This window comes from Drosophila serrata, unplaced genomic scaffold, assembly GCF_035046125.1.
Source record: "Drosophila serrata isolate PLE 108 unplaced genomic scaffold, ASM3504612v1 contig_240, whole genome shotgun sequence".
NCBI classification, from domain to species: Eukaryota; Metazoa; Arthropoda; class Insecta; order Diptera; family Drosophilidae; genus Drosophila; species Drosophila serrata.
Genome location: NW_028257138.1, coordinates 11,195,811 through 11,221,378, shown reverse-complemented (window position 1 = coordinate 11,221,378; position 25,568 = coordinate 11,195,811). Strand labels below are relative to the sequence as shown.

At 39.7% G+C, this 25,568-nt stretch overlaps 3 protein-coding genes across 6 annotated transcripts in view; 1 reads left to right on the top strand and 2 right to left on the bottom strand.

The window, feature by feature from the left end:
• Positions 1–17,972, top strand: part of Shawl (Shaw-like) — a 47,455-nt gene extending 29,483 nt beyond the window's left edge. Inside the window, exons 3-12 of one of the 4 annotated variants that reach the window (XM_086831443.1) lie at positions 1,712–1,861; positions 5,250–5,382; positions 5,453–5,632; positions 5,705–6,193; positions 6,638–6,934; positions 7,044–7,253; positions 7,325–7,613; positions 9,447–9,788; positions 13,566–13,661; positions 14,593–17,972. In XM_086831443.1, the coding sequence (XP_086687569.1) occupies positions 1,712–1,861; positions 5,250–5,382; positions 5,453–5,632; positions 5,705–6,193; positions 6,638–6,934; positions 7,044–7,253; positions 7,325–7,613; positions 9,447–9,788; positions 13,566–13,661; positions 14,593–15,173 (2,767 nt within the window). In that variant the 3' untranslated portion in view covers positions 15,174–17,972. The remainder of the gene's footprint in view (positions 1–1,711; positions 1,862–5,249; positions 5,383–5,452; positions 5,633–5,704; positions 6,194–6,637; positions 6,935–7,043; positions 7,254–7,324; positions 7,614–9,446; positions 9,789–13,565; positions 13,662–14,592) is intronic. The other 3 variants (XM_086831444.1, XM_086831446.1, XM_086831445.1) reach the window with 3 other exon arrangements.
• Positions 1–25,568, bottom strand: part of Mco1 (Multicopper oxidase 1) — a 265,366-nt gene that overhangs the window by 42,867 nt on the left and 196,931 nt on the right. The window lies entirely within an intron of this gene.
• LOC110183794 (uncharacterized) lies at positions 16,534–21,540 on the bottom strand. The gene has a single exon (XM_086831458.1). It carries the CDS (start codon positions 21,402–21,404, stop codon positions 20,709–20,711), a length of 696 nt encoding a protein of 231 aa, XP_086687584.1. The 5' UTR covers positions 21,405–21,540; the 3' UTR covers positions 16,534–20,708.

Genomic DNA, 25,568 nt, shown 5'->3' with positions numbered 1-25,568 from the left:
AATATAAATTATTTTTAGCATACTTCGCGGCTGTCGGCCATAACACAAGCCCGAAATTGATGGGCGAAGAGAGGTCGATATTGTTGTATTTTTGTACATAATTCATTAAATACGATTTAGTACAATTTGTCAAAATCTGTGGAAATTTATTTCACTCGTAAATTGAGAGCTCGACGCGGCTGTCTGGCAAATCACGCATACACATCGTTGGCCCCAAACCCAAAAAAACCAATCACAGACGGAAAAACTAAATCCAATACAAAACCAAAAATGCCCAGAAAATGCATACAATGGGATGGGAGATTGGGTAAACATTTGTTCAAGTCCCGCTGATTTTCCCGGTCCAATTACCAACATCGAAATAAACTTTAATGGTCATGCCGCCGCGGACGGAGCCTGTTATTGATGACTCGGCGGCTGTTGTTGCCGCTGCGGTTGCTTTCACTGCCCGCTCTGCCTGCTGTCCTCGGCGGCATGAAATATTTAATAACCAGGAGCAAACAGTTTGGTGTTAAAAAATAAATTGCATATGGACAGCTGGGCTGCCCGCCACCGCTCGCCAGGACACATGCACTTAACTGTCACTGATTGCAGGCTCTCGTCCTGGAGTCTGCGTTTCGTGCGGGTTATAAATGCGAAAATGAAATTTACAACAATTTGTTGGAAATGACTTTCAATTGAATTTAATTACCACAGGTGGGGGGTGTTGGGGGAGTCACCTCGTCGTGCTCGTATAATTTAATGGATGATTACGTAAATTAAGTTTGGTTTTGTGTGTGTCCCATGGTGATACTCGTGTGGGTAGCCCACCTGTAATGCAGGTGGGGGAAACTGATTACCTGTGTTATTATTTGATTGTTAAGGGAATTGAAAATTACGCTTTCAAAGGGACCAGAAGATGTGACTATTTCTGTAAGTGACTTGATTTTAATTAACTCTCTCAATGGTGTATATATTAGCTATGGAGATTTGTTTTATAACAAATTAATAATTAATATTAAAGTGTTTATAAGAATAAACTATAGAAAAGCAGAACCTCTAACTCCCAAATAAACATCCTTGAAAAATGTGTGCTCTTTCCCCCAAAACTATTAGCATATTCAAATCATGGAAAATTCCCTGCTAAATTCACTTTTGTTTGCCATGCAAATATTAACAATCGACAGAGTAGAATAAATGGAAAATCCATCAATTTTGTGCGGTAATGATCTCTGTCAAAGGCCAAATCAAACAAAAGGAAACTCTAGACCAGAGTCTACGTGACCCACTTTGGACATTGGCCAGCACCACAAACCGAAAAAAAAACCTTAATGCTTTATGCTTTCTTTTGGCCAACAAGAAAAGCAGGAGAGTGCAAAAAAAGGGGTGTTGGGGAAAATATAAAGCGAAATATATGCAAATGGCTTCTGCCTGGGTTTTTTGCTTACACTTTGCTGGACCTAGACCCTCCTTCCATATATATCTTCTTTTTTTTTTTTGCTCCACCTTTTTTTATCGCTCACTTTTTTCAGCGAAAAACCAACAGACTCGGGGTTTTTTCATGGCTCGATATAATGGCTAAGAGCCGCCGGAAGGTTCAAGTTATGGCTCGAGTAATTTGTTAAGTTATTATCCCGCACACATGGCGTATGCGCAATGCGTACTAGTAATTCATATGCAAATTTTTGTCCGGAAATTTATGCTCATCCCTGGCTCACTTTCCCAATTGCAGATATGAAACCTACAAGGCAACGCTCAAGAAAATACCCGCAACACGTTTATCCCGACTGACCGAAGCCCTGGCCAACTACGATCCGGTACTCAATGAATACTTCTTTGATCGCCATCCGGGTGTCTTCACCCAAATCCTCAACTATTACAGGTGAGTGCTAAGCCGTGCTAATTAAGCTGCTCAAAGCTGTTTAGACGTGCAATGACTAAGAACGAGTGGAGGGTGGGAGGGAGGGTGAAGGCGCTCCTTTAAGCACCTTAATTACATCATTTAGTCTAGCTGAAAAGAGAGAGACGAGACATTTCCCTGGGAAAATTGTCTTATTTATTTCTTATTTTAGTTCTGCCATCAAAAGTGTTATCTTGCTTGAAATAATTACCTTGACTAACGATGGTACAGGACATATCAAAAGTCAGTTTTACGTTATAGATTGCTGAAATAATAAACAAAACTAATAATTTAATTGGCGCTCCGTGAGCGCGGCGAACTTTTCCGCTGGCCATTAATCTTAAGTTTTTAAGCTGGAAAAGTTTATACCGTATTTTTTGGGGTCATTAGCGATCTCATTTATCTTTGCCGTGAGCTGAGGTGTGATGACTTAAGTTGTTTAAAATTAATGAAAGTTTGTTTTTCGCTCATCGCCCCGGAGTAGAGGAAGCTGCAGCTGCAGATGATGAAACTGTTGTTGGGAGGAAAACAACGCTGTCAGCATCGCATGGCTCTTCATCTTCATTGATTGGGCAGGAGTGTCCGTTACCCCATTACTTCATTTTCTCATACACCAAACCATAACCTATACCCGGTATAGCTCTGGGGGCTTTGGCCAAACAGTTTTCCAACTCAATTAACCGGGCACCAGGTAACCAGGAAAAACGGTGTCAAAGGAGGGCAAGCATCGGGAAAAAATACTGCAACATCCCGCGTTGATTGGAAATGAAGAGAAGTTCCCCCTGTTTGGGGGCTATGATGATGGAAGCTAGGGTCCTTGGGCACTCCTGCTTCGCTATTTTTTTCTCCTCGGGAAATGGGGGTTATATAATCAAATTATGCACGCACCAAATGCTTCAGACAATTTGTGTGTAAAAGATTTCATATAGATAAATGGCGGAAGTGGAAGCAAAATACAATGGCGAGTTGAGATTGTTATTTATCGATTACTCAGAGACTGCAATTTATGCAATTGACGGGAGAGTGAATAATGTTTCAAAAGCACATCCGAGGGTTTAATTAAAATATGCATAATTTTAAGACATGTTTATAATGACATTATTTATGATAAATCAGGTATTATGTTTTTGACATCAAAGATAATAAGACTTCCGACTTGGCCATAGCGATTAAAGTGCACCTTGCACTCTATTTGAACTTCTTGCAGCTTTAAGTACTTAACAATTATTATTCATTGTAAGCAACCATAAACCCCATTTTATTGCGGTCACATTTTTTTAAGAGTTTTATCCTGAACGAATCGATATAATTATTTATGCGCATTTAAGCGTCTGATCAGCTCGCGTGCTTGTTGAGGTCAGCTATAAATATTGATTGCATCGGTTGCACGCTGCGTATGCGTAATATTTGTTATGCACACTTGATGAAGGCAGAACAAAAGGCAAGGATTTTCCGAGGTGGAGGAAGAGTGAGAGAGACAAAGAGAAAGAGAGACAGAGAGAGAGAGAGAGAGAGCGAGTTCACCAAAATGTAATTCGAGGCCATGGAAAATATTTAAATGCTGGGAAAAGCTGTATGAAAAAGTGGGTGAATTGTGGATTTTACAGAGGAAACCAATTAAGGATCCACGTGAGTGTGCGGCGAGAATTATATCGAAAAGCCATGACAATAACTGCACTGAACTTTCAGAGATTATAGTTGTGAAATGAATTTCGTTGACTAAGGAATACCCTTTTACTTCAGAGGTTAAATATAAAATAAAACGATTTAGAATATATATAAATAAATACAATATAAACCTAAACATTGCAACTTCAAGTTTATATCCCGAATATATAAATCTCTCTAAAAAAGAAGCCCTAAAAATACATATAAAAAAAGTCTGTAAAAAGTATTACATAAAAAAGGAAACCCCGTTTCGCTTTGACTAACTCCTAAACTTTTCTTGACTTGCCTTAAGCCATGGGGTACCGCGACTTTAAAAAAGAAAGTAATTCCATGAAAATGTTCGTGCAATTTTCTGGCGGACAAAATGTCAAAATGTCAAAGCTCGTTGCGGGTGGTATGGCCAGTAATCGAGCTGGATCAGGATCGTTGACTGAAAGCCGCAATTTGCAAGTCCGCAAACGAGAGGCGGTGCCGTCATTTCTTTTTCATTTCATTTTATAATACATATATATATATTATTTTTTGCCTGCCATTCTTGGTGCAAAATGATTTTTTAAACTAGCACAAAAGCGCGGCCAGGACAACGCAGCGAAAGAGTTGCGGCAAATATGTTGGGCAGTGCTGCACATAAAAAAAGGACATTCAGAATTGTGCACACGTGGCGCACACACAAAACTATGTGTGTGTGTGAGGGGGGCGGGGAAAGGGAGGCCTTGGGTTGGAGAGTGAAGATATCATCCAAAAATAAAAACCGGGCAAGGACTTGCTCCGCACTCGGCGACTGTCCGGCAGCTGATAGGGCATTACAAGTTGGCCAACAACTGCGGACAAGGACGGGTTTTGGCCCTCTCCCCCCAAAAAAAAAACCACCAACACATTCTTTTCTTTTTTCCAAAACTCCCTTGCAGCCATTTACTGCAATTTGCTTCCATACAAACATACAGGGATATGGGGAAGAAGGATGTTGTTAGACAAAGTGATACCCTTTAGTTGCTAGATAAGAGGAAAGAGTAGATGGGTCTGCCTTTAAACAGGATATGAGGATTGGTTCATTTATTCCCCTAAATCTGCTTAATATTTATTTACTTTATTTGAAATATTTGTCCTGTGTAGCCAACAAATATACCCTCTTAACCCACAATTTACAGGTACAAAAACGAAAGCATCAAAAGTTGTTGCACATGGCCAAGAGAATGGAACAATGGCCAGGCCAGCATTATGAATATGCCAAGTGTCTGTGAAAAGGGGGTAAGGGGTTGGGGGTCATATAGTGGAACGGTATGACCATGTCCGTTTCTTTGCCAGGTGTACGAATACCCACACATTTACCTGCCATGCATATGCAAGTGATACGAGTTCCCAACGAAAATGGTTTCGCCTTTCGGTTGCGCAATTTGCAGCCACAAGTAGAGACGTGCCGGTTTTCAACCATTATACATATTATTCGGTCCGACGTTTAGACCCCGTCATGCCTGGCCGAAAGTCCATGAATATTGGTTAAACTCAAGTCTCAGTGGGGGATTTAGAGGTAACTTATGACTTAATTGATGTACCAAATGATATTCAAGGCATCTTTGAATAATTAAGCCTGGGAGAAGGATTATGGAAGTTGTACATGGAAATTTCTACACTGAAGGAATTTATACACTTTATATTTGGTTCTTTTTTAATCTTCTGGAAATTATTTGATATTATATTAAAGAACTGGCAAACTGCACTATCCCACGGATGTGTGCGGTCCGCTTTTCGAGGAGGAGCTGGAATTCTGGGGACTTGATTCCAACCAGGTAGAGCCCTGCTGTTGGTCAACCTATAGCATACATCGCGATACGCAAGTAAGTTTATAAATCAATCTTTTAATTAAACTGATAATTACCTTATATGGAAATCTTGATTTTCCCGCAGAACACCTTAGCCATATTAGATAAGCTAGATATTGAAAATGAGAAGCCCACAGAGGATGAAATAGCTCGACTATTTGGCTTTGAGGAGGCGATGAGCAACGGCGAGCTTAACTGCTGGCAGCGTCTGAAACCCAAGATCTGGGCCATGTTCGATGAGCCCTCCAGCTCCACGGGTGCCAAGGTAAAACTTAATCATCTAAAATATAATATATAATATAATATAAACCTTAAAATACATCTCTCCTCTCTACAGATCGTTGCCGGCATGTCGGTTTTCTTTATATTTGTTTCTGTGATATCCTTCTGCCTGAAAACCCACCCCGGCTTCCGTGTGGACCTGCCCATCACCTTCAATGGCACCTATGTCACGGGAGCGGGTGGTCCGCCCCATGGACATGATCCCATGGGTGAGCCGCCGGCGCAGACGCATCAGTATCATCAGCATCAGCACAGCATCACGCCGCCCAGCGGCAGCATAGGGCCCACCTTTCGTGTCACGAACTACACGAGCTATAGCAGCGCCAATTTCACGCCACCTGGCCAGACCACGCCCATTGCCACCATTAAGGGCGGGCAGAGGCAACGTCTTCGAAGGAATCTCATTGATGGGAATGGAAGTAGCCTAATTGGAGGACGTCGACATGGCTGGAATGAGACTTATGGCCAGCCACATGAGGCCTTCTTCTACGTGGAGCTGGTGTGCAATGTCTGGTTCTTCATCGAGGTTATCATCAGACTGATTGTGAGTATTCAAAGATGTTAAATTAAAAAAAATTTTATTCTATATTTATGAAAATCTAAAATATAGTCGACCTAGAACATTTCTCTAGAATTTTGATGAAGTTTCCTGTAATTTAAGGACAGGTGTAGTCTTCTTCCTTAACGTAAGGGTGAATTGCACTTCTTTTGCTGGTAAATTTGTTGCAAAATCATGGTAAATTCGCCATTAAATTTTTGCCGAAAAATCTCGCACTTGTGCATATATGATTCCCAACTAGTTCTAACATCCACGGGTGCCATCCAACTTTTAGTTATGTGTTTATGAGCAATTACAGAACTGGCAAGTGTTAATAGTTACTTAAAAGATGTATGTGTAGGTTTTCTATATAAATTATTATTATTATAAATACAAATCCTTTGATCTGGTATTTTTATATTAATTGGTATTATTTTCCCACTTTTTAAGGTGTCCCCCAATCTGTGGCAGTTCATTAAGTCACCGGTGAACATCATTGACTTCACAGCCACCCTGAGTTTCTACACGGATGTGATGCAACGGATGGGCGAGTACACGGGTCTCCTGGAGGCTTTCTCTATTGTGAGGATAATGCGACTCTTCAAGCTGACGCGGCATTCGCCGGGCTTAAGGATCCTCATACACACGTTCAAGGCCTCGGCCAAGGAGCTGACCTTACTGGTATTCTTCCTTGTCCTTGGCATCGTGTTCTTTGCCAGTCTGGCGTACTACGCAGAGAAGTTGCAGGTAATAAATAAATTAAATATAAAATACTTAAATACATTTTAAGAATAGATAATAGTTCTTTGATCTTTAAATTATTATTTTCATTTTAAAATTTGTGATTCTCCCTCAGGACAATCCGGATAACCAGTTCAAGAGCATCCCTCTGGGCCTGTGGTGGGCCATTGTGACCATGACCACAGTGGGCTATGGCGATGTGGCTCCCAAGACTTATCCGGGCATGTTCGTGGGTGCCCTCTGTGCCCTGGCCGGTGTGCTTACCATTGCCCTGCCCGTTCCCGTCATCGTCAGCAACTTCTCCATGTTCTACTCTCATACTCAGGTTGGGTTTTTCAGCTCCCTCTGATGTTTACCCAGTTGATACCCGGTTTTTTTTTTTCTTTCTATTTCCAGGCTCGCTCCAAGCTGCCCAAGAAGCGACGACGCGTCCTGCCTGTGGAGCAACCACGTCGCAAGCGGGAACCCACTGCCCCCCATCGTGGACGAGCGAATGCTTTTAAACAGACGCCACCCACTGGGCCGGGATTAGTAGCCGGGGGTGGTAATCCGGCCGGAGCAGCGGGACTTGGAGGAGGAGGCGGTGGAGGTGGAGGAGGAGGAGGAGGAGGCGGTGGCCATGCTATGGGTCATCCCGCTGCTGGGGCGCCCATGCTTAAAGATGCATTCGGTGGAGCAAAAATTGGTGAGTTAAGCGAGAAGTTGTTATGGTATTCGGTACTCAGATTGTAATAAGTATTATTATATATATAATTATATATACTATAATTATAATCAAAATGAATACTATTTCATATTACGAAATAAATCAAAAGCTAGTGAAAATAAATTACATATTTTAAACATATATTTTTCATAGTACTATAAAAGATTAAATTCAATTTAAATATTTATTAAAGATCTTTTACAACAAACATCTGAGTACTGGGTATTGACTAAGGTCGTTTATTGCGACCTTTATCTATTTATCAACAAGTCTCTGTCTCTTTCACTCAATGTCGGAATTTTATCAAATTTAATTTTCTTTTTGTATATTTTTTTGTTGCTTTTTGGCCTGCAGATATTTAGAGCAGCCTCAGAGCCACACACACACACAGACTAATCAAACACACAGATACACACACGTGCGGCATACATTACACAGATACTCGCATACATGACACAGATACTCGCTATGCTTTTCCGCCCCCGAATCGCTCTCGGGGCCAAATTAATTTCATTCAATTCCTTGTTTAATTATTTTATTATTTATGCACCCTCCACTGGCCCAGTCAGCTGTTATTTAGCATTTAGTATTCCCCCGGGGTCCTGGTTCCTGCTGGTCCCTTCCTCCGCCCCAAGTGATTGCGAGTGGTAAATTTCCATTTTACTGATTATTCAAAAGCTTTGAGGGAGGATCCTTAGCGGGGAGTAGGAGGAGGAATCAGAGCAGAATCAGGAGCAGGAGCAAGGACCTTCACCACATGCATGTGGCTGGTTGACGATGACGTTGCCGGCCCCGGGGCCGAAGGACTTGAATGGATATATGCACTCAACCAAAGACAAGATTTCCCACTATCCTCCAGCAGCAGTTGTGCAATTGCAGAGCAATTTCGAGTTCACTGCAAAGGTTATAAATTTAATGTCGCACAAGGATTTATAATCGTTGTCGGTTTTGCTTAATGCCCTCGATTTGGCTCTGAGTGTGTTCCCTCCTTCCAGCATAGTTAACTTTGCTGAGTCCATTAATGGGTATTTTGACTATGGATAATCCCGATTATTTATGGCCATGAAAGAGAGTAGACTGTAAACCTGCAATAGCTTAGCTTTTGACTAATTTTCGGGAACTTAAATCGGACATTAAATGACTATAAAGACTGCTGAAGTTGAGTCAAGTTTTAGTGAGCAGAGTTCAGAGTAGAAAATTGAAAATTGTGGGGTTAAGAATATGTTCAAAACATTCAGAGATAATTAAACAACGAAAATGTTTATTTATTTGGAATTATTGCTTACAATATTTAACAACTTAAATATTAACTAACGCATTAAAAGGTAAAAAGGGCTTTAATCTCAGGCAACTTTAATCCCTTTCCCTCAGCTGACTAACAGGAAATTATGGTTTATTAATCATATTATTTAATTTAAGATTTAAACCACCAACAAAAACTTCTGCCTTTCGATATGTATTCGCTTTATTTAAAAAATTCAATAAACCCATTGGTATATTCTTAACATTGGTGTATTTTATAATACTTAAGTTTTGTATCCTTTTTGTTATTTTTGGGGGCTCTTTAAAAGATTTCAAGTCTTAACCCGTATTCACCTTTTTAACCCCTTTTAAAACCCATCGATTTAATGTGATTGCCTATTGTTGTTTCATTCATTTTGTTCTTTAATGTTGCTCCTTTTGTATTCTTGTAACTTGTAACTTTTGTGTGTGTTGATGTAACGACTTGTGACCGTATGCGTGTGCTGTAAATGTGTATGTGAACTGTAAAATGCATCCTTCCGAAAACTGCCAAACTGAATGGAAATGAAGGCACCGCGAATGTGAACGGCGTCAATGTCATTGGCCTGCATCATCCTGCGAGGACGACAACGACAACGACTTTGCTGCCAGATCCAGATCCTGATCCAGATCCGACGCCGCTGTCGACAATGACCTACCAAGTGCCTATGCAAGTACTCCAGCCCCCGCCCACTGTACACAGTCATGGCCATGCCCACGCCCATGCCCACAGTCACAGTGGTGGGCATGCCCACGCCCATGGCCTTGGGCCCGCCGCGTCATCGCTCACTGGCACGGCGGCATCGGCAGCTGTTGTTGCCACTGCCACTGCCACGGCAGCCGCACCCGCCGCCGGTCCCGCGTTCATCAGTTGTAAGTGCCGTCCCGTCCAGCGTCTCAATGTCTCTGTTGACCCCCACCCTCCCTCAAAAAAAAAAAAAAACCCGACCCCCCTTTTTGACTCGTCTCTTCATCTCCACCTCTAGTGTCTGCTTGTCTCTTGGCATGCTTTGCACGTGTAGAAATGTTTGTTTGTTCCTCATTTACGGAAATAGGAATATTTTCGTTTTATGCCTGTGAGAAAGTGCACTTGAAAAAATTAGGTACTTTCTGAGATTTAATTTATAATGTAAATTATATTGCTTATTTACGATACATACAGAGTGGCTCAATTTTAGTACTTTTATTAACCATGGAAAGTATTTGTTCAAAGCTGGTTATTAATAACATAATATAATACATTTTCTTTAAATCTAAATATATTTTTTTTTTATACCAAAAAATGTATTTCTTCAATTATTATTTTTATTACTACTAATAGTCAGAAATTTTGGAAGTAATAAACTATTGATCAGCAACAACAGACGACTCAATCTGGCCATATGATTTGGAAAGAAATAATAACCAATTCACAAAATTTTTAAGAGTTTATTACATCATTAAAATCGTCAACATGTAATCAACTTTTGTATTTAAAATTTTAGATTTCTTATGCTATTTTGTTAACCTAATGAAAACCAATACTGAAAGGCTTTAAGAACTGATATTAAGTTTAAATTTGTTGAAGGAAAATACAATTAAAAGTTATGTCAATTTTTTATTTAAACATTAAGAAGTATTTACAAGTAATGTGAGATACATATATATTTTAGTATATAAAATATTTTAATTATTTAATGTATGTAAATGTCCTTATTTACTTGCATCTTATTGATGATCTCTCAAGTTATTAAATGAATCAAATATTATTCAATTATTATCTTAGAACTCTGGAACTTATCTCCTTGTATTCCTTGATGCAGTGCACCTTTCCTCTCAGTGCACCTTTCCGCTTAATGCCTTGGTAAGATCCTTTTACGGGCTTGCAGCAATTAGGCCTTTGAGTGGGCTGGCACCTTCCCCCACCCCCCTCTCTCACACACACACACTTACTTGGCCCGGTGTCATTGCCCCAATGGGCTTGTTAAAATTTATCGCATGCTATAAATCCTGCCTCGAATGCCATAACTTTGTCACTCCGACAGTCAGTCAATAAAAGCAGCTTGCAACAAATATAAAGCAGAAATAAACAAAACAACAACAAATAAAAAAAAGGGAAAACTTTTTATGTTTATTTTGCATATTAAAAGCTTTTTGCCAAACTCCCTTTTTATTTCTGGCATTTAACTTTAATTACAATTTTATTATGCTAGTCGAAAATCCTTTTTATGTCATATTTCAAAATGCCCAAACACAGACACACACACACCATCAACTCTATATGCTCCTCCACTTAAACTCTCACAACATACACATATAGAAGTAAAGTTCATTTATCGTCAAACAAATTGAAAAACTTTTTCCATTTGCTCGCCTGGAAAATCGCCCTACTCTCAAAACCAAAAACGAAGCGAAAAAATTGAATCAAAAGTGTGAAAATATGAGGAAGGATCTAGAACCTGTCCAAAAAAAAGGGGAATATAATGTGAGGAACCTGGTCAGGAGAATTTCAGCATGATGTGCATTTTAATTAAAGCCACAAAAGCTCAAGTGTGCCAGCTCAAACCTCGGCTTTTCCTTCTTTTTTTCTCTTCGCCTTTGTCCGAGAGGAAAATGTTGGTCAGAGGGGTTAAATTGGGAAAAACGGAAGGCAGTTTGCGGCTCTCAAGGCGATTAATTTCTTGAGCCACTTGTGAGTTTGGGTAAAGTGCAAAAAAAAAAGCAAGAAATCCAGTCCAAAGTTGCTTAGTTGAAATTAACCGGATGCGGGATTCTAAAGGGGACTTCCGTCAGGGACTTTGAGAGCAAAGTGTTAAAAGAAAAAAAGGAATCATAAATGTTAATCCGAAAAGGAGATGCAGGTTCTGAGTGATAGTTATACAAGAAAAATCTACGGAAGGCAAGGCACTTTAATTTAAATGAAATGGAGGATGTGAAGGATGATTAGTAAATTGTAAAGGAAAAGCTTAAGCAGATATATATTTAATTTTTACTTTATTCAAAGATAAATTCGTTGCATTTTAGGTTCAGTTTTCTACTAATTAGAAACTATTTTGTTTTTTATACATTTGTACATATAATTTCCTTTGTCCTGCCCTGGAAATTACCATTCCTATTTATAACCTTTGTTTGTTCTATTTATAAAAACCCCCTGTGCCATTTAACTATAAATATTTATAAAATCCTTAGAAGAATGTAATTATTAAGTGTTTTCGCTGTTTGTGCTTCTGGCAACGCTTTGCACGTAGCGAAACTTTTTATAAGCCGCTTAGGAGAGACACAACTTGCCCCATTTGTTGGCTAAAAAAGCGTTGCATACTTTGGCACGTTCTGAGCCGGGGAAAATGACATTTCTCTGTTCGCCGGAAATGCAGCAAGAGCGTCGCCTACATTTGGCACGGGTAACCAGGCTACCCCCAGCTCCGCCCCTGTAAGCAGCTTTAACATTATGGCCAAGGTGTGGAAAGTACAGAAAGGGGCAAAAGAAAGGCTTCGTTGCATGCAAATTTGCAGAGCATAAAAATAGCAGCTAAATCATTAGCAGGCCAAGTCGTTGCAGGAGCTACTATATTACCTCCGGGCTCTGCCGGGTCTTCTAGTGGCCATTAAACGCACAACACACCTCCGCACACACAACACACCTCCGCACACACACACACACACCGCGAATGGGCAAAAGGCGTGAGCAATTTATGGCCACAGTGGGTGAAAAGTGCATGCCAAAGGCAGGCCGACGGCCAGGTATTTCAATTAAAGTCAGTCGGGTGCCCCAAAACCCCCCACGGCCCCATCCTGCAATTACTTTGCAGTCTTGGTTGGTTCACGTAAATTAATTTTAATATTTAAAGTTGTTGCATTAGCTGTAAAACTGAGAAATAATTTCTGGGAGAAATGGAAGGAATTCCAAGGAAGAGGTATCCTTGCTAACTGTCAACTCTAGTTAAAAGTTTGCTGACAGCTCTTTGATGGATTGTTTGAGGAGTTTCAATTGGTAACTTTCAATTGGTTAAGTTAATGTTGTTTGAGTTTTGACTACCTTCTTGTTTACCATAGAGAAATTGAAGATGTTTATATAAAAATGTAAATTATTTGTATGTAGTTCTTAGTAATTGCTGTTGGTAGCTCTAAGAATTCAGCTTTAATATGAGTCCCTCTTTATTTTTCGTTATTTATTCGCTGCAAACCTCTTGTAAAAATTGTTTAACTTGAACATCCTTTTAACCACTTTTGAACTTTTTGCCAAATAGATTTCCCTCACTCGCAATTATGCCAAGTTAAAAGTTTTTCACGTCCTCTCGTCAACTGCCTTTTGATAGAACTCATGAAAAATGTATATATTTTTATATTTCGTATGTGTACTTTGTGCCAGTGTATTTATCTATAGAAATATTAAAAATGATTTCGCAACTTTTCACGTTTCTTTTTTTTATTGTTGTTGCCAACTTTTTTTTTTAGCCTGAGAATGCCATGTAACAGCAATGTTTAAAGTTTTTTTGTAACCAACAACCGACGCCCCTCTTGGGTTTTTCTTTCCCTTCTTAGTTTTTCCTTGTTTGTTTTCTTTTCGGTTCTTCTTTTTGGGGGGAAAACTTTGGCCGCGCTCTACTGTTTGCTTCGACGGCACTAACGCATTTCCCACGGCTTTTCCGGCCCGCTCCTCTGACTTTCCAGCGGACTACTTAAGCGTGCCGGCGGTGCAGAGCCTGCAGCCGCGGGCGGCGACGACTGGCCACGACTTCATGCTGCCGCTCCAGCCGAAGCTCCTGGGTGAGTGTGACTAGGAGGGTCCTGGGTAGGGGGTTCCCCCTAAAAGGAGGGAAGTCGATGTCCTTCTTCCCTCCGGAGACCAAGGCCCCTTCGAGAGGAAAGTTTTGCGGACAGATAGGCGGAGAGGTGGAGAGGTGAACCCGCAGTGCCAGTTGAACCCACTTGTAACCACACACACACACACACACACATAGTTTGAGAGCCATTGTGCTGCCAGGACAATGGTTCGTGTCAGGTCGAGGGCCGGGTGTCACCGGAAAGTTATCGCGCCCTGGCAAAAGGGTATTTCAAAGCAGTGTCCCAGCTTGGAACAGTTTTGTTTTAAGCCAGTTTAAAACTAATACTTTAATAGAAAGAAAATATGTATATATTTAAAATAATGTTCCAAACTTAGTATCCTTCATTTATTGTAGGAATGCACTTAAACATCTACACTTGAAAATTCATTTCTCTACTAGTCACTATTTACTCAAACAATTAGATTCAGAGTTAACTTAATTTTAGCCATATTTTCTCACAAATTAAACCAAGCACAAGTCTTACACTTACACTAAAATTTAACTTAATTTCAAATAAATCAGTTCCTAATTAGAGAATGAAGTAAATTTATGACTATCAAGCTATATAATTTCAAAATCTAAAAACATCTAGAAACATAGTCTTAGCAAGGGTATCAAGGACCTCTACTATTTCCTATTTTCCGCTTAAAAAATGTGTTAACCAGAAGGCGGAAGTGCCGAGGACGCCAAGTGCTGGCTTATTCACTTCACGGGCCTTTACAGATGCCTGCACAATGCGTTGGCGATAAACCAATCGCAGACAGGTCCTCGAATGCACTTCCGCTTCCGGGTGCGCATCCTTCAGAGTTACTCAGACGCAGTCAAAGTGTTTATAGTGGCCTTCTCTCTTGTCTCCTTTCTCCATTCCGCAGAGCGCAAGGATCAGCATCCGCTGCAGCTGACCGCCCACAATCTGGCCACGGACACGCACCAGATGATGTATCCACCTCAGGCGCCGGCGCACAAGGCACAGGTCCTTAATGTCCCGCCCACGTTGAGCATGACCCACAGTCAGATGCCGCCTGGTATGGCCAGCATGGGTCAACGCACTCCGAACCTCAGCTTCCGTGCCTCCCATGGTGGTCAGTCCGCCCAGGTGGCCACGATCCAGCAGCCCATCCCTCATGCCCATGCCTGCCATGCCGCCACGAACTGCAACATCAAGATCTCGGTGGCTCCAGAGGAGCTGCGTGGACCCAAGGTCACGTTGGTTGATGATCTCAGCGACGAGGTGTCCCCATCCTCCACGGACGATTGCGGAGACTGCTGCCTGGTGGAGGATAGTGACACTTACGATGGCGGTCCCACCAATAATGGAGTACCCTGTGGCCAGGAGAATGGAACGAACAATGGACTTCTCGACGGCGAGGAGGACGAAGATGGTGAGGGAAGCTGTGTGGGCGGCGATAGTGGGGATAGTCTGGGAGGAATCTATATAGGTCCCAGGCATTGATAGATAACTCCCTAGAAGTAAGAGAGAACTTGATATGGTTTAGGTATCTAAGGCGTATGTGAATGTCTCGTGAAATGTGCTACTTTAACCCTAAGTCGCAGCTATTTAAAAGGAAGTGTATATTTAAGAAATTTTAAACCAAGGTCAATCATGTTCAATCTTTTATTCCGTTTTATTTTTCAAACTTTAGTCAAAACTTTAATATAAAATTGAAATTAATTTGCACATTTATGCATTAAGGAAAACACTTTTCAGATTTGCACAGCTTAAACTTAATTCCAATTAATTTGATATAATTTCCAAGGCAGTCTAGTCTGCAGCTGATATAAAAGCTGAATTTTTAACTAAGACTTTACTAAAACTACTAAGAATCTTGCTACATTTCAGTCTGAACTGTAAAAATACATTTTAAACCTAAAGCTAAATTTCACATGCAAAAACAAGGATATAAATCCTTGAAATGTAACTTTTGGCTTATGGTTTTCTTACTAGTAAATTCTTTATATAAAAGAGTGAGGATTATTTAACTGCCAGGCTTAAAAGGGCTTATTGATTTAGTTTAGTGCTGATAAAATTACAATTAAACACTAGATCACTGCCTTACCATGTGTAGGTATTTTTCGATTAATTTTAAGGCTGCAGCTTCCACATGCTTGGACCCATTTATTATCAGCAGTTTTAATCAATCTTTGCTCTCTGCGACAAACAACATTTCTTGCTCTGGACAAGACAAACATCCGTAACATTTGTATCAGTGTCCTTATAACTGTCATGTTGACAACTGTCATTGGCAGCGTGCATGTGGGAAGGACACTCTGGACGTGAATGTGGATGTATGTGGGTATGGGTCCTTATGCAGCCAAGCACGTCCGGATGGAGTCCGGTGAACAAATAAGGACGAAGACAGAGACGGAGATTGAGAGTAGCTGCCCGCATACAAAGCAAACATATCGTCCATATAAATGCGACCACTTGTGTGCAGTCAAGCGACAGTAGCAGGATCCTTCGAGAGCAGGAGCCTCCTTCCACTTCCCGGACACATCAAGGTGTTTATTGTGCAAATTTGAGGACGAAACTGGCATGGCCAACTATAAAGTCACACACTTGACTCTCGCTGGCGTTCCGCCCTCTCCTGAATCATGGCCAAAAGTGTCACCGGGCCATGTTTATCTGACACATTGACTGCCACCATTTCAATGAACTGGCGGACAAAAACTATGTCGACAAGTCTCACACACAAAAGGGCGCCGACAGTCGAAAACTAAAATGGCGACGCCACTCGTGTCCTTGGTGTCCTGTCTACGACCCAGCGCCCACTTCCTTTTCGGATGGCGGTTTGTGTGGTTGACCTTGTATATAGTCTTCTTTTTTTTTTTTGTTTTTGGGGTCGATGTAAGTTTTCACTCCTCAACGTTTATTCCCCATAAATGTTAATTGATTTATTTATAAGAGAGATGGCGTGAGGGTTTAACAAAACGACAGGAACTGTAAATAGTGGAATGTGACAGTTAACGACTATCTAAAAAACAAAACAAAATAAATAGAGAACAAAAAATGAAGCTGAACATGAAGTTGAGAAGAAGTGGAAAACATATTTGACTTTAAATAAGGTTCAATGGTAATTTTTGGTCCAATATTTATAGTTTTTGATGTGGTAAAAACAAAAATGTTAAGCGAGATGGCGAACCAAACTTTGATCCGAATTCATATACATGTAAGTTTCAAAAGTTGACAACTAGATAAAGAAGAGATCGTGGTTTTAAGTAAATGTGAAATTTAATTAGTTGAGTCTCTGATCTAAATATAAATATATATTGCGGTGAGGGAAGTGATTCCAACTAGTCAGTATAATCAAATCCGTTGGTCTGAATGTGTGTATCGTTCTAAATGTACTCTTAATTACTTAGCTAAACTCGAAATAAATTGTTTAATCATTGCCAAAAAATAGAAGGACAGTATAGTGTAAGTTGTCCCTAGATTCGGCTCGCCGACGGTAATGTTTTTTCTAGTTTAAACATAGATTCCTTACTTTAAATTGTATATGGGAAAAGTTGCTTTAAATACTGTTCAATTTAGATAAAACTCACATGTTTTCTTATATTACAAAAACCACAACAACCAAAAAACAAATGAAAAGAATTTCAAAATTAGGAAAGATCGGAGATGATGATGATAAAGAAAGTATATTGTTAATTCTTGAACTAAAATTGTAAGCAAAAGGTTACATTTGATTAATTCTACGATAATGGATAATGAACCCTTTTGATATGCCAGAGAAGCAGCAACACCAAGTCGTTGCTCAATCAAATATTGTTTCAATAGATTTAAAGTTAGTTTAAAAAACACCAGTGAGATACTAAAACTAATATTAAAACTTTTGCCTAGCAAATAACTAAGTTTAGACCGGTAAATCCAAAAACAAGAATCCATTGATAACAACAAACAGAACTTGAAAGAAATCACCCACCACAGACAGGACAACAGGAACCCGGCTGAACATCAGAAATAATTCCACATAATTTTTGGACTATAATCTGTGTGTATATAGGTAAAACTCAGACACAAAAATACAGTTTGATTTCCTAAACATTTCTAGAAAGTTTATGATAAGAAACAGAAACCGAAAACAAGTTTACAAGCAAAGCGAATTTTTAAATGTTGAAAATGACAGGCAAAGAAAACCAAAATGATAAAATCCCAAGAGTATAAATAAAGATAAACAAAACAAAAACGAAAATGTGGTGTGCGAAAAATTCCAATTTTAACAAGAAATAAAAATAAAAATTCTTTCAAAAAGCATTCAATATTTCAATGATTTCTCCACATGCTCGCCACGCCCATCATCATCATCATCTTTGCACACGTTTTTCAGTAAAACCAAGACACGTACCGCATTTTATGCTAATCAAACCGGGGCGCGAAGGAAATTCAATTTCGGGCCCACACACACACACACACACACACACACAAAAACCACGGACAGGATTTTTAATTTAAAGGGCAAACACACGATTGCAAAGCCGACTTCCCACACTCTTACCACCACTCACATTTCATTTGGCCAGGCCATAAACAGAGGATCAGCTCCGAGGCTGTGCCCTCATAAGGCCATTTAGAGGAAAATTTATGCCTGCCACCTTTGCAGTAAACTGGCCAAAAAAAGAAGAGAGAAAGAGAAAAGGAAACGTAAACACACGGCCAAAAAATACCCTCGTACGGCCAGAAATGGGAAACTGCAAGTGATGGCATCTAATATAGACACTTAACCACTTACAACCAGGCCGGCTCACTCACACTCTCACAGCGCAGGACGATTTTGATACACGTACACGCAGTTGGCACATCAAAGCGCAAATCCATTAAGCATTAAGCGAGAGTCGTCAGGTGCTAGGAACTATGCGGGCCAAGATGGTAAAAGGATAAGTTCGAAGGACGAATGCTCTGAAAAGCAGGCATATATTTTTCCAGGTATATTATTTGCTTTTAACAAGTTGGGGTAAGTGTGTGACTCTTGTATGTATATATATTAAATTATATTATAACTTAAAATAAATATGTTTAAATTGTTTTGGATATTCCCCTCGTATTTAAACAAATTTCTCCAAAGTAATATGATCTTAATTTATTATAATAGCGATCTACAACATGATGTTGTTACAGTTCTTATTTGTTTCCAGCAAAGCGGAAGCGTCTGTCTTTCTTTTAAATATATATTTTTTTAATCTGTTTTGACTTTTTAAGGAATAAAGACATTTATTTTCAATACTTCCCTAATATTTTAACACATTTCTCCAAAGTAAAAGGATCTTTATTAATTACTTATAGCGATTTACAACAGGACTTCTAGGTAAGATGCTAGCTTGAAATTTGTTCTCTATCTATCTATCGAACTTTATTTTTGCCCAAATATTTTAAATTAAATAGAAAACATTATGAATGATAAATAAGAATAAAAATGATATAATTTTTTTTAATATAACGAAAAAAAATCAACACCGAATATTGTTCTAGGTTCTAGGTAAACCTTTAAGATTGCATTAATGTAAATATTTTTGAATACAGCTGACAGAAGTTCAGTTTATTTAATTAGAAATCAAAGTAAATATTTTATATTTATATCTATTTTACATATTATTCCTATTGGTTCACCTGCAAATATTAACCAGTTCAGCAAGCTTAATCACCTGTTATAGGGTATCAGCAAAAAATCCCCAGTTGGCAGTGAAGCTGAAGCTGGGCAAATCACAAAGCCCGCTGCTACGTGAGCGCTCGCTGCAGAGTCTGAGGCAAAGCCAACGGTAAAGGTATAGGTATAGGTTTAAGTATACTATATAGTAAAAGCGTAGGCGGTCTTATCTGCAGCACCGCTCCCAGGAGTGTGCTAAAGCAGGGCGGCAAGAAAAACCAAGGGGAGATGTGGCACTCATAAGCGGGCCGAAAGATTAATGAGCACCACCTGCCTGCAGACAAATTAGATGGCATAATTCAGTGTGACCCGCACACGGAACATATTTTTCTTCAGGATGGGGATAGGGATTCATACTGGGATTGGGATTGGGATGTTCTGCTCGCTCATAGGTGTAGCGCCGCAGATCCACATCGTTAAGTGCTGGCAAATTTATGCAAAATAAATTATTTTGCGAGTTTGAAACGTGCTGGAGAACAACAAAGGGCGAACAGGACAGACTCGGAGTTAAAGCGAGGAAATGAAACCAGCCAGAGTGTACCCTCCCAGAATCCAGCATAAGCTGTTGATTTATGCCCGACTTGATAAAATGTCGCATATCCGGTTCCGTCTTGATGCTCAGCACCGAAATGGGCGCAGGCCCAGGAAAATGAAATACATTTTTTTTTTCTTCACTTGCTTTTCGGGGGGAAATGGCAGAGGCATCCTGCAGGGATGAGGAGGAGGAGGAGGCGTCGACGTTATCTGCGATAAAAGCCAGAAGAAGTAATCAAAGTTAGCATATGGCGGCGATTGCTGCCTAGAAATGCATGGCAATCTTCAAATGTCTTCTCTGATTGTCTGCAACCCGTCTGACACGCCCATTTTTATTCATTTCCAGCTGCCTTTCGTTTGGTGTGTATTTGAGTTGTGCGAGTGTTTCTTATGGTTCCCAGGGTGTGGCTTATGGGGCGTATGAGTAACGTTCCTTTTCGCGTTGAATAATCGGTACAACTTTTTGGGTCTCTCCTTTTCTTTTTCCTTAAAGGGCAGATGTGAACAATAAGCGCTTTACATACGTAATAACTTGTTGGTCTTAATGTTTTCATTATTTATAAGGATGAGAGGGGTCTGTAGAACCCAAGAATGTTTTTTAATTGCCTGTATAATACTTCTTTCTTAATCAAGAGCTTTCTTTGGCTTTTAAAAAGCAAAACACTTGTCTCGTAGTCTCTGCCGCCATAAAATTTTATTGCCACAGATTATCCAAAGAGAAAAATAGCTTTAAAAATATAGTTAAACCCCTGACCGCATAAACGTGTCTTTGAAGAAGACATAATGCGAAAGAAACCACAGGACATGCAAAGGATTCAATCGGTATCACATTCATCATCCTCTTCCTCCTCCTTCCTGCGGCAGTTTCGACGTGAGTTCGTCCTTCTGCCACAGCGATTTTGATTGGCAGCCATCTGGCAAACCTGCAAAGTTCGACGTCTCCCCGCCATATTCATACCCATGTAGCAACGTAACATTCGCCAGGTTAGGCGGATATTCCAACGAATATTTTGGAAGAAGCACTTCACATAGTCCATTAACTCGGTGGCTGCCAGGACATACCACAGTGCCGCCAAGCTCGCAATGCTCGTGATCACACCGGACAGCAAATAAAATTGCATTGAGGGCTTGCAATACGGAGAACCACTGACCAATCTTTTCAGCCACGAAATCAGCGCAAAGGGAACACATCGCTGGGAATCCGTCACATTGAAGATCTCTTCCAGCAGAGAGTAGAGGAACCGCTCCAGGCCACACCATATTATAATCGCGGCCAGCTCGACCAAGAAGATGGCGGCCACGATCTCGATCAGAACTTGCCAACCGTGTGGCATGTGACTGAAGCGGCAAGGATATACATCGGTGTCCCACAGGAAGAGCAACGTGGCCGCCAAGAAAACCCAGCTGGCAAAGGTGGGAGCCGGTGAGCAGCGATCAAGCGGCTGGGCAAAAAATATCGCAAAGCCCAGTATTTGGAATAAACCGGCCACGGCAACGGCCAAGGGTTCCATTTTTTCAGCTTATCTCTTATTTAGCAATATAAAATGTTAAGAATTTTGAAATTACTTTTGGTAAAAATATTGTTAATAGTTTCCTACTTTAAATGGAACTGATCGTGTTAGCTATTTCAATGAGTAAAGTAAAAGTGACAATGTTTTGAAAGAAAATGCCAGACGTTCAGAGCAAATTTCAATTAGAAAGGAACCTCAAATACCTGGACCTGGGACTTTTGCAGGGGGATTTACGGAAAAGTTACTTTAGTAATCAGTTTTATATTTTAAGATATTAATTATAAACTTTTGGTTAAGTAATAGGAGATTTATTCTTGTTAAATTGTAAACATTTTTATACCTTTGCTTGCAATGCCATCAAGAAGTCAATTCCGGTCCCACAAACTACATATGTACATATATAATCGGGATTGCAATGCAATGCATTGCAGGAAATATTTCCTACTATATAGAATATAGAATATATTCTTGATTAGTATCAACAAACCGATTTGATCAAACGGCGATCGAGCCACCAAATAGAAGAGACAGAATGCGAGCGAGAGCGAGAGCATGAGCGTGAGCGGGAGGGTAACATATACCTATTTCCCCATGTTACTCTCTGCCTTACTCTAGAGGTGCCTCTTTCTCTCTGGCTCTCTCTCGCTCTTACTGGCCTGAAATTCTCGTCACTGGGAGAGTATAAATAGAGGCACTAGGGTCGCGCGCGAATCAGTCAGTCCCGGGAGGCCGCGGAGTTAACATCGACAGTGATAGTGCATTTTGTGATAGTGAATTCCCTTTAACCTAATAAAGATGACGTGGCCTATTAAAAAAAAAAACTAGATAAACAGAAAGAAGCTTATTTCACGGCAAAGGAAGGAAATAAATAATGACGACTACTGATTATTATGTGTCCTCCACTGCGGTAAGTCTTAATCATTACAATTATATGTACATGCTATGTTATATTAGGGATCCAGGCATAGGTTTAGAATTATGTTACTTTGTATTAACTTACAGTGATACAGCAATTTGTATTGTTTACCAATGTATAGTCAACGTGAACAGCCCAACTAAATTATAAATTATTTACAAATACTGATAATACGATCGTTTCAAAACTGAGACCAACTTTTGCTACATTTTAATACAGGGTATTATAATTTCAGTCGGAACCTTAAAACTCAGTAAAATAATCATTTCCGACCCTATAAATCATATACATTCTTGATCATCGTGAAAAGCTGAATCGATCTAGCCATCTCCGGCAAAATATAAAATTGTAAACATTTTTTCTACATTTTATAAGGGTTTAAATTAAATTTTAAAATTTTCAAAAATTGACAAAAATTTAAATTTTTCTAAACTTAAAATTGATTAAGTGGATTCATAAATCTAATAAAAATGAAAACAAAATTGCTTTCTGAACTGAAATTAATAAATTTTTGGCTTAGTTATGATCTATTTCCCAATCCCTTATCAATGATAAGTTATCATACATTCTAATATCATACAAAATGACTTTGACTTTAAATTATAATACCCTTCAAGAATATAAAACTCGTTGTAAACTTGATGAAAAGCATTGGCTTCTATATAATTTAAGCCTCTAAAATGTTTAAAGTACCGATTCAACCGCCTGTCGTATCCTGATTGACAGTCTCTGGGTAATTAGGATGCTCCAATCAGCAGCAGGAGCCAAAGCGTCAGAGGGAAAACCCTTCAGAGCCGGGCTCATTATACATGTATTGCAATTAATTAGTGTTTGTCAAGCTATACAAAGCCCCGCCACACACGAACTCAACAGGAGACAGGGACTCAAACTCAAACACAAAACTCGATATGTGTTTGTGTGTGGAAAATTAGTTTACCGAGACCCGCCCACTAATAGTCTCGCATTACGCGCTTATCTAAAATCATTCGACCCAGGCAGTCATCCAAAAAAGTGCCAACAAATTAACATAACATTTACCGCAATTAATCAAAATTAAAGCGTCTCCATCTGATGCTGCCTTGCTCCCCCCAAAAACCGAAGGCCATGTCAATGAACCGCATTAACAGACCCAGCGGCGCCCCCCAAAAACGTGCTAACAACCTCGGAATCAGTGTCCTTTTGCCCCTTAGGTTTCTGGCTGGAGGGGGGGAAGGACTCCCGGCAAGGAGATGAATGGTTACCTGGCGGCGGCCGACTGCTAACTTGAATCTATCAAAGCCATTGGCAGCGGCTAAGTGAAAGTGCCTGGAACTGACAGTGAGAAAGAGCCATGGGCCTTGTGCCTTAGGCAATGGCACAATGCACACTGGAACGAGATCAAATCAAGGGAAATTTCCAACTTAGTCGCAAAAATTTAAGGTTTTAATTAAAAAAATAGATTTTAAAAATGTTTTAAATCAACGAAAGGTTTCTTAATATTTTTTTATTATATTTTTACTTAAAAAAATTGTACTTTTCATATAGGACTCCACAAGAAAATTTAAGTTTTATAGACTTGCAATTGAAGGAAATTTGTTATTTAGTAATCATCATCATTTACATATTTCTTTATTCTTAATGAGTAAGTTCTCATTACTTTATGTCCTTGAATTTATTTATTTATACCACTGTGTACGCACACACATTAAGCCAACTGATGAGTAGGGTTCATTCCTGTCAGGACTAAGGGTCCTGTATTTGCTTGCGTGTGTTCGTTTCGGGTTCATCTTGTCTATTTAAAAATTGATTTGTTGTTATTTACATGCGACATTATTTATTTGGGATATCTTTTTAAGCGATTTTATGCCGGCAACCGATAATTGTGTGTCCTTCAGGTCTTGTTGTCGCTGTCGAAAATCCAATTTGTAAGTGTCAGTGGCAGTTTTTATGGGCCCAGCCAGCGGGTGAAAAGGACGAGACAGATCCTCCTAGCAATATTTTTTTTATATATTGGTGATTTCTCCACTGAAGCGAGAATCACAGTTGATTTCTGATGCAACAAGTTGGCGTGGGTCAGGATTTGGGGACTGACTGGAGGTGTCACAGCATGACTCTTGTTATTGTATTCCAAGGGAATACAAGGATGTGTTCATTTTGGAGTGATAGATATATTGGGAGAAGGTCGCGGGTAATTGAAAGCATTCGTGTGGAAAAATCAATCAAAATTGTGGGCTTGACATTTAAACGGGTTTTTTGGGTTCATGGGGGCAGAAAATTCCTATAAAATAGTGGAGAATTTTGGTTTTGAAAAACAAACATTTTTGAAGGCAACCAACTGGAATGACATATTTGCATAAATATTTATGCAGGACATTAGGAAAATGCCAACGCTGGAAACTTACCGTTGATTAACGCTAATGAATTATTAATACGAAATTTGCATTCCTTTTTGGGGGAATTTTCCGAAGCAAAAAAAAAAAGTATAATAGTCCCACAGGAAGGGAAGTACTTATTTTTCAATTAAATAATAAATCATTCCAGGAAGAAGTAATGACTGCAACGGCGGCAGCAATTAAGCGTAAACAACTGCAAATTGTCTGGGGAGAATAATTTGCACTTCCTCGACCTGTCCGCGCCTCCTTCTAGCCCACTTTATGTGGCAGGATGCCAGGGCTCCAGGATGCCAGGAGGCCACTAGGAGTTGGGAAGAAGAAGCCACACGGCCAAGTCGTGCACTTAAAATTTCATATAATTTCGCACGTGAAACTTTAATGAACTTTTCACACTCATTACACATACGCACGCAAAGCGAGATAGGGACCGAAAAAGGATGTGTCTGCTCCTGGAACTTTGAATAGGAAAACCAGGTGCGGAGTAGAGATTACTCTTACATATTTACCAGTTTAACACAACTGAAATATGAGCTGGAACCTACTAATTTATGGCTATATAGAAGGTCATTTGTGTTTAGATACATTAAAAATTAAAATGGGAATTAATCTTTCGAGTCCAATAAGTAATTAGGATTTAGTTTTAGCCCTGTTCTAGCCCTGTTAATATTTAAAATATATATAAACCTACTCTTTATACTTAATTTACTACTAGAATATACACTTTTTGTTACCTTATTTAAAAAGTAACAGTGTAAAATCCTACCTTACTTCGCCTCTGACCCGACACGTTTGCAATTCAAAGGATAGGAACATATGGATAATAGGGCGTTTGTGGAGCAGGTTACCCCCAAATTTGGGGTTTTGGGTGCGACCTTG